General features: G+C 39.8%; 1 protein-coding gene across 2 annotated transcripts in view; it reads left to right on the plus strand.

The window, feature by feature from the left end:
- Nucleotides 1-12271, plus strand: part of USP47 (ubiquitin specific peptidase 47) — a 98273-nt gene that overhangs the window by 67695 nt on the left and 18307 nt on the right. For both annotated transcript variants that reach the window (XM_024196030.1, XM_024196040.1), the window contains 5 exons: nt 1227-1331; nt 2980-3190; nt 3662-3777; nt 6042-6161; nt 7555-8332. In XM_024196030.1, the coding sequence (XP_024051798.1) occupies nt 1227-1331; nt 2980-3190; nt 3662-3777; nt 6042-6161; nt 7555-8332 (1330 nt within the window). The remainder of the gene's footprint in view (nt 1-1226; nt 1332-2979; nt 3191-3661; nt 3778-6041; nt 6162-7554; nt 8333-12271) is intronic.

A 12271-nucleotide genomic window follows, 5' to 3' on the forward strand; every position in this document is an offset into this window, starting at 1 on the left:
AAGTATTTACATAGGTAGCTCAATAAAAACTAAAGCGCTACATATCTGAATGCCATACAAAGTGGAGGGCAGGGCTATCATCTGTAGTCAGCTAGATCCCCGAATTTTAAACCACTAAGTAAACAAAAGTGCCATATTTTAGTAGTCTCTGACACTCAAAATCTTTCTATATACCAGTGTGGCCCCTAGAAGTTTCTTTCAGAAATGAGATTCCTTGTCTGGTTTTTAAATCTAATTTCTGGTTGGAAATATATAACAAGCAAAAAGTATGGCAGCTGGAATCATGCAGCTCTTAGGGTAAATTTCAATCAGTCCACCTTAGGAATAGATGCTGTTTTTCAGTGACAGCACTGTATAGCCTTAAAAATTACATTGTTAACATGAAACTGTACTTTCACACCCCTTATTGGTAGATTTTGGAAGAGGATGCATTTTAATATAAAATTTATTTCTTTGTTTACTATTTGGTCAGTGTTCAGTATAATCTCTGTAATTCTGGATCTGGCACTTTGTGACTTGTAATTTTAAACCTTTTGTTCAGCAAATACTGCTATTCAGTTTCTCTTCCACCTTCACCCCGGTGTTGCCTTTTAAAGTGTTTTCAACTGGTTGAAATAAGGCAAAAGCTGAAGTACTGCTCCAGCTGTGTTTTGTTTTGGTTAGTTCAAGATGTGGCTGTCCATTCAAACATAGTAATTTTAAATCTTTTAAACACTAAAAGACATTTATGCTCCATTTATGCTCCATTTATCCGAATGGCCAGGAAGGCACCCAAAACTTTCAGATATCCAGGCATTTGTATAAAAGGAAGTTGTATTTTGAGCTGCAGTTTCAGTGCATGTAGCCCTATGTTAGTGAATCACCTGCTAATAGGTTCTCAGTTAGCCTCTTAGCACCTGTTAGAGCTAATCAATGGCTTTGTTGTGTTAATGCTTAACACTTGGTACTTTGTTAAAGAATTAAAAACAATTTTATTGAAAATAAATTCTAACTCTTTAATAAAGTACAGAATATAAAGCATTAAAAGAGCAAAGCTGTTGATTAGCATTAATAGGTTTTAAAAGGCTCACTGACAACTTAAGTGGGTGATTATTGTAGGGCTAATTGGGGTCACACTGTGGAATCAGATTTTCTGGTAATAGGATTTTGAATAAATGGCAGTGTACTGTATTTGCACATGCATTTGTGACAGATTAAGATTATTCATTTTATTGATGTTTTTACAGATAAAATTGTTCTGCATGCATCCTGTGAAACAAATAATGATGGAGAATAAATTAGAAGTTCATAAGGACAAGACACTGAAGGAAGCTGTAGAAATAGCTTACAAGGTACAGCATCAGGAATGGCAATGTAGCAAAACTGGCTGATGTAATTTGACTGATGCATAATATTTGTCCACGGTATATTTTTATATATTCATTTTACCATCTTTGCTCTCTTCTATATAGAAAAGCAGCACAAGACTTTCTGTGCTGACAAGACTACTGACAGAGTTATTCCATTGATAGCTGAGGTTTTTGTATAATTGGTGTGGCACCAACCCTTCCTTTAAAAAAACCAGTTTGACTTCACGTACCCATATTCTGAAACCTCAATGCCATCTTCGTGGTTGGTTTATCACAAGTGATTTTTTTTTCTTCTATCAGTGATTTAACTCTGATCTCCATACTTTGAGGAAGTATGACAATTTATAGTAGGATTGCAGTAATAGTGTGAAAATAAATATAGGCAAAAGATAATTGTCATGAAGGCTTCTGAACACTTGATCCAGTGACATTTATTCCTAATTCTAGAGGGCCAATGGATGACTCTTTTCAGATAGACTAAAAGAAGCATGAGTTGTAGATGCTCATATTTCTAAAGACCTCTAACTATAAAGGCCATCCAGGACCCTAGGCATACCACAACTCCTGTGTACTCTAATGGTGGCAGGGGAGCCTGGGGGCAGCCACAGTGGGCTTCCATCTCCTTCCTAGAAGAGGCAGCAAGGTCAGTCTCTGCCTGCCACCCTCATCTCCCAACCCCTCTCCCCCCACCCGCAAAAAAGTAGTGGTAACATGGGGCCCCCCTCAGTGCTCATCTCAGCACCTGGGGTGTATCTGCTTGGGTGGATGGGTTGGACCTGCTGCATTCTTTCGTTCCTGCCTCACACCATGTTCTCTGCCAGAGTGGTGTTAGCATGGCCCTCCAGAGCAGGGGGTCTTGGAGTGAATACCCCATTTGAGATGCTTGGGCAATTCATCCCTCTTATTGTTTCAGGCTATGTGCAGATGCTGCTGCATCAGTTACTCTTACATCATATTTTCAAGCTTTTCTTTGCAATCAGGGAATAGGAGCTTAGTTTTTTAAACTGAAAGTTCACATTGTGATGTGATTACATGACTCCATTAATTGGGGCTTACAGTACCTATGCCATGGCCCTGAAGTCACCCCTTTTAGTCAATATGCAACCTTCTCTGCTGTCCAGACATTTTTCTTGGATTGTGTCTTCAGGTGCTCAAGGTCCCTGTTTCCACAATCACCTCTCCTAACTACTCTTGGTTTCACTTGTATTCTTCTCTTCTCCCTAGTCATATTTGCTTTGAGAAGGACAAATTTGTCTTCTGCCACTCTGTCTAGTTTGAAAAACAAACATCAAACATTCTTCTGTTGGCCTCCTGCTAAAAGAAATAGCATAAGGTCATGAGCACAGCAGCTCTTTCACTTTTATTAGGGATTGTGTGGCAAGCCATAATCCAAGTGGCATTACCAGTTAAATAGTGTGTGCGCCAAGAGATGTGTGGGAGAAAGGGTAGTGGTAGTAGGACCTTGGCTAGGTCAGGATTCATGTGAGAACTTAATGTGGCCAAGAAGAACCATGCCTGGATTCTCAAAGGGCTATTGTGGGAGGGAGGAGAAATGCATTATGTTAAAGAAAAAATATATATACGTTATTGTGAAATAGTATTTAATTTCACTTCTGCATTTACATTCTAGATAATGGATATAGAAGAAGCAGTTCCTCTGGACTGCTGTCGTCTTGTTAAATATGATGAGTTCCATGATTATTTGGAGCGATCGTTTGAAGAAGAGGAGGAGGAGATACCAATGGGACTCTTACTTGGCGGAGTCAAATCAACATACATGTTTGACTTACTTTTGGAAACAAGAACACCTGACCAGGTTTTCCAGTGTTATAAACCTGGAGGTAAAAAATATAGTTCCATAAATCCAAAATCAGCCCAAAGTTTATAATGTATGGTGTGATGATGATAAATACAAACTCTGCAATGTGAAACAAAATGCTTAAGAGTGTGAATGGATGAGATTTTTTCTTGAATTAGATTCTAGTAAAACCTGCAGCATTCAAAAATGTTAACTAGTTTAATTGTTACATTTTTATGTAGCAGATGCTGACAGTGTTCTAATTAAAGCAGTGCTAGAAAGCATTGCTATAATTAGACGATACACTGAATAACACTTTTATCTAGTTGTCATTAGATTACTTGCTTATCTTACTGCCTGAAAGAAGAATGCTGTGATTGTGACTGCTAGTGGAGTGAGTTAAAACTCATGTATATTTAATGATAGTCTTTAAACGGTATACTGTAAACATCACGTTTCTGTTCGTTTTTTTTTTTAACTGAATCATTCTCGTACTATATTTTCTTTGCTACAGAGGTTATGGTGAAGGTTCATGTAGTAGACCTAAAGACTGAATCTGTTGCTCCTTCTATCAGTGTGCGAGCTTATTTGAATCAGACAGTTACAGAATTCAAGCAACTCATTTCAAAGGTAATTTATAGTTTTTTAATTCAGTCTAAATATGAAAACATAGTATGATTTAAATACCATGGGTGAGAACCTCATGCTGCCCCCAGGCCTTCAGACTACAGTAACTCCTCACTTAAAGTCATTCCGGTTAACCTTGTTTTGTTGTTACGTTGCTGATCAATTAGAGAACATGCTCGTTTAAAGTTGTGCAATGCTCCCTTATAACGTTGTTTGGCAGCTGCCTGCTTTGTCCACTGCTTGCAGAAAGAGCAGCCCATTGGAGCTAGCTGGTGGAGGCTTGGAACCAGAGTGGACCGGCAGCTCCCCAATCCCCTAAGTTCCCTGTGCGGCAGCCGCCCAGCAGGCTATCAGTTGCCGGCAATTCAGCTGTCCCTTCCCCCACTACCATGTGCTGCTCCTGCCCTTTGCCTTAGAGCTGCTCCTGGGAGCCTTCTTTGTCACGGTGTCCCCCTGCTCCTGCCCCCCCCCCTCCGCTTCCCCCTTCTCCATAGAGCGGAAGGGAGGGGGACACGACAGGGCTCAGGACAGAGGGAGCTTGCTGGCAGCAGCTGCTGTCTCAACTTGCTGATCTACTTAAAAAGGCAATGTACTTAAAGTGGGGGTAGCGTACTTAAAGGGGCAATGCGCATCTCTCTCTCACACACGGGGTGTGTGTGTCTCTGTCTGTCTGCCATGCTGTCTCTGTCTCCATTTGTGCTGCCTTGTAGAGTGTGAGGCTACATTAACAACAATATGTTAACCCTTGAGGGCTCAGCCGAGTACCAGTTCATCATTTAGCAGTAAAGCATTCCCTGGGAAATATCCCACCCTCTGACTTCACCACCTCAACCAAGCTTCACAATCATCATTGCTGTGTATAGTATTAAATTGTTTGTTTAAAACTTAGACTGTGTGTATATGTACGTGTATATGTATAGTCTTTTGTCTGGTGAAAAAAATTTCCCTGGAACCTAACCCCCCCTATTTACATTAATTCTTATGGGGAAATTGGATTCGCTTAACATCGTTTCGCTGAAAGTCGCACTTTTCAGGAACGTAACTACAACGTTAAGCGAGGAGTTACTGTACATAAAAGGGGCCTGACAGCCCGTATCTAGCCAGGGGAAGATTCCTGAGACACAGACACAGCAGAAGACGTGTACGTGCATGCAAAGACTCCTTCACAAGCCCCTGGTGTAGGCAGCATGCTAGTGGTGGGGTAACATGTAGCGTTGCGGTCCTCTCCTTCCCTGAGAACAGCCAAGAATCAGGATAAGTCCCTTCGTCAGAGCTGAAAGTTCTATGCTGCCCCTCAGAGTCTCAGCAGGGAATCTCAAACTCAGTGTTAATATGAATGAATAACAATATATGGCTCAAATTCCAGGGTAATCCTGAAATCTGAATTTCAGCTTCTAAATAGATGAGGTAGAATTTGTTATATTATGGGATTACTGCATTTTACTGCTCTTGCAGGATACCACTTTTGACAGCTTTTATGGCATAGGATGCTTTTATTTGGGGGCTGATTCACCCTGGTTGCAGTAGTATAAGACTACAGTAACTCCACTGTCACTGTTAGAAATTACACTGGAATAAAACTGAGTTTAGTCAATCCTTATGTAACTTCCCATATAACTTTTCCTAATATGAAATATCACTAGAAAAATGAAGGAAAAAATCTCCTGCAAAATGCAAAATTTTGAAGATGTTTCTATTTCACAGGGTTTGAAACAGATCCTGTTTTTGTGTTTGCTTTCAAAAAAATTTCATTCAATTTATTTTATCAAAATGCTTATAGAAGATGGCTGACCAATGGGGAATACTTGATGCTTCAGAAGGTTATTTTCTTACCTTCTCAGATTGGATTCTTTGCACTATCTTCTTAACTTGCATAGCTACAAATATCTAGTCATTTAAAAATGTAACCAGCCACCTTAAAAATGTACGTTTGTTACTCTGACCTTCTGAAGAAGTGAATTTCAAAAGTTGACTGCATATCCGTTAAAGCAGTATTTTGTTTTTGTTCTGAATTTATTGCCTTCTAATTTCATTAAGGTACCCTTGTTCTCATCCTGTATGACAAGGTGAAAACAATGAGACTGAATGGTTTTCACTGTTCCCTTCAAACTTTTTAAACAGTTTAATCAGGCTGATTTAATCTCTTTATTTTACATATTCTAATAATAACCAAACTTTCTCCTTCCATGTGATAGCTTTTAGAAATCAAGTAAAAATATTTATGAAAGGATATGCTGTTTTTCTTAAACTGCATTATGGTGTTGTAGGCTGTACGTCTGCCCGCTGAAACAATGCGGGTAATACTGGAACGTTGCTACAATGACTTGCGTCTTCTCAATGTGGGCAACAAAACGCTGAAAGCTGAAGGCTTTTTTAGAAGTAATAAGGTAAGATCTCTGTTTTTAAATCATTCTTTTCTAATATATTTATAACCACTACTTAGATTTTTCTAACTTTTACAATACTTATGTAGAACAGCTGGATATATCATTTACTTCATTTTTTTCTTCAGTTCAAAATCCCCTCTCAGTTTAAGAGAACCTCACAAATTTTGTACTGTTAAGAGAGCTAGGGTAAGAGTTACCTGAAACCAGATGGCTAAGACAAGGTTGAGCTGTTTCCAGCATTCTGCAATCTGGCTGATCTCTGAAGTTCAACAGCATAAGATCCTAGTACTAATGAATGCAGCAGGGGCAGTATATTGCTCACAGATTGGTATAATTTGTATTTCAAGGCCCTGGACCATTATATCTGCTCTTGGAATGGGAGTTCCTTCAGAACTTAAACACAAACAAACAAAAAACCTATTCTTACAATCTGGTAGCTTCGACCAGAGTATGTATAGTAAATATTTCCAACAGTAGCTTCATAGTGCAGGTGAGAACTTGAATAATTTTGTACTTTGGCATATATAGCTTTGTCCTGGTGTCTACTGTTGTGGTGGTTTAACTGGTCACACGGGACATTTCTTCCATTAATTATTTTCTGGCTTTGAGGCTTGGGATCAAGAGTGGTTTGTTGGTATCAGAACATGTTGCTACATAGGAATGTTGCATCCGGATCAGCAGGGTTTTGTGAGGGCTTTGTATTGCTCTGTAGCTGAGCAAAAGAACAGTATTGATAGACTCCATAATGAGCTTACATCAAAGCCTTTTCATCTGAGGAAACCTCAGTAAAGCATGGCAACCTTTGAGGAAGGGAAAAAGAGGAATTCACCTTCCACCAAAACAGCCCTTTGAATCTTAAGACACAAATAGCCTATGGTTTTGCATCAACCATGCATTTTATTTAAGCAATATCATAAATTCAAATAAGAGACTTAGGGTCCCTCTTCCAAAAGGGTCTTAACCTTGACTCCATCACAAAAATACAAGTGCATATGTGCTAACACTTATCAATTGTATGTTAGGTGGTGCAACTTACTTTGTATGCATACTACCCTTCTGGCTGTAGGGAAGTGTTTTTTAAAATTTTGCCTACAGTATTTTAGTTGTCCAGTAGTGCTGGTAGGAGCCCTATCCACCTATTTACAATTTACTTGTAATCTGCCTAGTATGATTATTTAATATATGCAAAACTGAATTATTTAGCTCTCAGAATAATTAATAAGCTGGGTATTCTTTATTAAGTCTCCTCTAAAACTATTTAAAAATAGATTAGAGTAATTTTTTATATTGTCATCTTCCCAATGCATTCTGAATACTTGTATATATTGTATGTTGCTGCCTGTACTATTAAGTAACATAGCTATGTAGTATAATTGTATGATTTTATATTTAGGTCTTCGTTGAAAGTTCGGAGTCTTTGGATCGCCAGATGGCATATACAGACTCCCATTTGTGGAAACTTTTGGATCGTCATGCAAACACAATCAGGCTATATGTTTCATTGCCAGAACAATCTCCTGGGTCTCAATTTAAAAGGACAGTCAATCAAAAAGCGAGTGGAGATTCAGGCAATTTGGATGAAGCCTGTGCAAGAGTGAAAGGACCTCTGGGTAATATGAGATCTGTAGAGGCTATCTTGGAAGAAAGCACTGAAAAACTCAAAAGCTTGTCGTTACAGCAAGAGCAGGAAGGGGATAATGGAGACAGTAGCAAGAGCACAGAAGCAAGTGACTTTGAAAACATTGAATCACCTTTGAATGAGGTAGACTCTTTAGCATCAGCAGAAAACAGAGAACTTGAAAACCAAATTCAAATTTCTGATCCAGAAAATTTCCAGTCAGAGGAGCGGTCAGATTCTGATGTGAATAATGACAGAAGCACAAGTTCAGTGGACAGTGATATTCTTAGTTCCAGTCACAGCAGTGACACTTTGTGCAACGTGGACAATGCCCCGATCCCCTTGGCTAATGGACTTGACTCTCATAGCATCACAAGTAGTAGGAGATCTAAAGCAAATGAAGGGAAAAAAGAAACCTGGGACACAGCAGAAGAAGATTCTGGAACTGACAGTGAATATGACGAAAGTGGCAAGAGTACAGGAGAAGCACAATACATGTACTTCAAAGCAGAGCCCTATGCTGCAGATGAAGGTTCAGGAGAAGGACAGAAATGTATGTATTTATTCTATTTTATTAAAAATACCTTTTAATCCATCTAGCTTTTAACATGGAGAAATACAGTCTGAGGGGGAAAAAAAAGTATTAAAATTTAACTAGACCACGGTTTTTCAAACTGGGGTCCGCAGACCCCTGGGGGTCCCCAGGCCATTCTGATCAATTCCTCCCCCTCACTCCTAGTGCCTCCCAGAATCAGGCTCTATCTCCCAGAGGCTACTGAAGCCAAACAGGGAGATTTTAGGTGCTAAAAGTCTGGGAGCGCAGCAGGGGTAAGGCAGGCTCCCTGCCTGCCCTGGCTCTGCGCTGCTCCCGGAACTCCCACGCCCAAACTCCCTCCCAGAGCCTGCACCCCAACCCCAGCCTGGTGAAAGTGAGTGAGGGTGGGGAAGAGCGAGCGATGGAGGGAGGGAGGGGATGGAGTGAGCGGGGGACAGGAAGAGGTGCGGTGGGGTAGGGCCTTTGGGGAAGGGGTAGAGTGGGGGCGGGGTCTGGGCCTAAGGGGGGGGACTTGGGGATGCCCGAAAAATTTTAAATCAAAATGTGGATCCTTGGGTTGCTTGAGAACTGCTTTGAACTAGACCATTGAAGCACTCAGTTATAATGCGTTTTTTTCAAAATGCTTAGCAATATGTCAACAATATATTTTTATGTTCACTTGCTAAGCCTGTTACAATACTTTGTAAGAAAAGTGGTGAAGTTTCCCAGTGAACAACAGAATGACAGTCATAATTCTTCATGTTCTTGGAAATAGCACCTTGTATATATTTGTGGAAAAAAATGGCTAGAGGGTAGGTGCAATATAGCTTTTCTGACACTGACTTCGTACAAGTTCATACAATGTGTTTGCTTGTAGCTCAAAGAGCAAATAGTAGTGATAATTTACCCTAACAATTATGATACCATTTTTGTTTTTAAATATAATTTTTATTGTAAAGAGAGACTTAAATTCCTGTGGAACAAAATGCATTGTGTTTCCGCAGCTATTGATCTTTTAGGTTTCTAGAGTATGTGGAGCTTCACTAACCTAAGTACAGTAGGTTAAGTACAGGGGAATATCTGGTTCCAGATAAAATGATGCACCAAATTTGAAGAGAGTCTAACACAAATGAGTCATATTGCTGTTGATCCTTTACATATATTTTATACAATTTTTTTAAACATATACAGTAACTCCTCGCTTAACATTGTAATTATGTTACTGAAAAATGCTACTTTAAGCGAAACAATATTAAGCAAATCCAATTTCCCCATAGGAATTAATGTAAATAGGGGGGATTAGGTTCCAGGGAATTTTTTTTTTTGCCAGACAAAAGACATTATATACACAGTATTTGTTTTAAACAAACAATTTAATACTGTACACAACAATGATGCTTGCGAGGCTTGGTTGAGGTGGTGGAGTCAGAGGATGGGATATTTCCCAGGGAATGCCTTGCTGCTAAACGATGAACTAGCACTCGGCTGAGCCCTCAAGGGTTAACACGTTGTTAATGTAGCCTCACACTCTACAAGGCAGCACGAATGGAGGAAGGGGAGACAGCATGGCAGAGACAGACACACGCACCCTGTGTGAGAGAGAGACGCGCATTGCCCCTTTAAGTACACTGACCCAACGCTAAGGACATTGCCTTTTTAAGTAGATCAGCAAGTTGAGACAGCAGCTGCTGCCACCAAGCTCCCTCTGTCCTCAGCCCTGTTTGTTTTCCCCCCCCCCCCCCCCCCCCCGGCTCAGTGGCGATGGGGTACAGGAGTGGTGGGAGGGGGACACCCTGACATAAGCACTCCCCTTCTGCACAGCATGCGGGAGGCTCCCGGGAGTAGCTCCAAGGCAGAGGGCAGAAGCAGCACACGGCAGTGGGGGAGGGACAGCTGAACTGCCTGCCATTGACAGCCTGCTGGGAAGCTGCCGCACAGGAAACTTAGGGGGGCTGACTACCCACCCTGGTTCCAGGCCCCCACCAGCTAGCTCCAACGGGCTGCTCTTTCTGCAAGCAATGGACAAAGCAGGCGGTACCAAACAACATTATAAGGGAGCATTGCACAACTTTAAATGGGCATGTTCTCTAATTGATCAGCAATGTAACAGCGAAACAACTTTATCCGGAATGATGTTAAGTTAGGAGTTACTGTACATATAGAAAAGAAAAACAAAGCCATATTAGATTATTTGTAGGTGGTATATAATGAAGAGACTGGCATGAAATTAATAGCAGGAATTAGAAAGTGAAGAGAAGTTTGAGAAGTAAGAAAAATATAAAATATCTAAAGTAGTGTAAGTTTACATTAGCATGGCGAAAGAGATGACCAAGTGAAAATGTGGGTGATAATGGACATTTTTTGTGAACTGAAGGATTTTTATGAAATCAGGCATCTTGAAGTAATAAGAGTAGAGTAAATAAACGTCCTTTGTAACCTGTAGCTATTGCTTTGATACACAACATTTACTGAACATTTGTTTTTATTATAAAACCGCAATTAGAGAAGTTGAATCATAGATACTTCAGAAGTCTGAACAAAAATTGTAAAATATCTCCCTTTAAAACTTGAAAAGACTCTTTTTTCTTCCTAATCTGGTTTTGAACCACTGCAAATACAGATCAATTTTACAGGAATAGGTAAACAAAAGCATTAGTTTCTTAGGTTAATTTTTATGCTTGCTTATTGCATTGTATGAATTGGTATATTGAGAAAAATATCTGAAATATATCTTGTACAGCAGCATGAACAATTTTGAAATGTTAAGTTTGGAGTTATATTTTATACTTAGATTTCTCTTCAGAAAATAACTCAATTGGAGAACATCCATAAACTATTTAATGTATCTATATATTTTCTCCTGTTTTAGCAATCATTTGCCATAAGCTCGTTCACTGTACTTTTTGTTACTTTAGATTAAACCTAGAAAAAGCAGCGCATTCCCACTGTTATATAGTATAGTTTAAAATGCTTATTTCAAATAGTTTAGTTCAGTTTGTAATGTTATATTAAAAATAAGCTGCATAAATTGCATCATTCTTTATATCCTTTCTCATGAGCAATGATAAAGGCTAGTTACTGGCAGAGGGGCAGATCCTCAAATTTTGTAAATTGTCATAGCTCCATTGAAGTTCGTGAACTATGACCATTTATGTAAGCTGAGGATCTGCCCTTGACAGAATTCTTCCTGCCTGGAAATAAGGGACAAATCCTGCTTGCTTTACTGACATAGTTCCATTGATTTCAGTAGGACAGGTGTTTCACCATGTAGTATTTGGCGCTAAATAAGTATTCTTGGAGTAATACAGCCTAATGTGATTAGACCTAAATAGTGTAGGCTCCAGTTGTTTGTAATTCTTAAATTAGTCCAAATTGCATACATGAAAAAATAACCTGCTTGCTTAGAATATTTTTTTCTTGTTGCTTTTCAATATGGACTAGTACAGTAAAGCTTTGAGACTTACTGTTGAGTATAAAAATAACTGAATTATAGCATGATAAATATATTGAATAGTTTGAGTGGTACAAGTAATATACTGAGGCCTGGTCCACACTACCCCCCCCCCCACTTCGGACTAAGGTACGCAAATTCAGCTACTTTAATAACGTAGCTGAATTCGAAGTACCTTAGTCCGAACTTACCACGGGTCCAGACGCTGCAGGCAGGCTCCCCCGTCGATGCCGCGTACTCCTCTCGCTGAGCTGGAGTACCGGCTTCGACGGCGAGCACTTCCGGGATCGATCCCAGAACATCGATTGCGTGCCGTCGGACCTGGAGGTAAGTGTAGACGTACCCTGAGATTGAAGGTACAAAAAGGGCTTGAAAAACTAGGCAAGTAGGAAAATTTCTCTGGAGAGTTGAAGGACCTAAACCATCAGTTTCTGATCTTTTTCTTTAAAATTACTTTAATACACCTCTACCTCTATATAACGCTGTCCTCGGGAGCCAAAAAAATC

Source organism: Terrapene carolina, unplaced genomic scaffold, assembly GCF_002925995.2.
Source record: "Terrapene carolina triunguis isolate 2854851 unplaced genomic scaffold, T_m_triunguis-2.0 Scaffold96, whole genome shotgun sequence".
NCBI lineage: Eukaryota > Metazoa > Chordata > Testudines > Emydidae > Terrapene > Terrapene triunguis.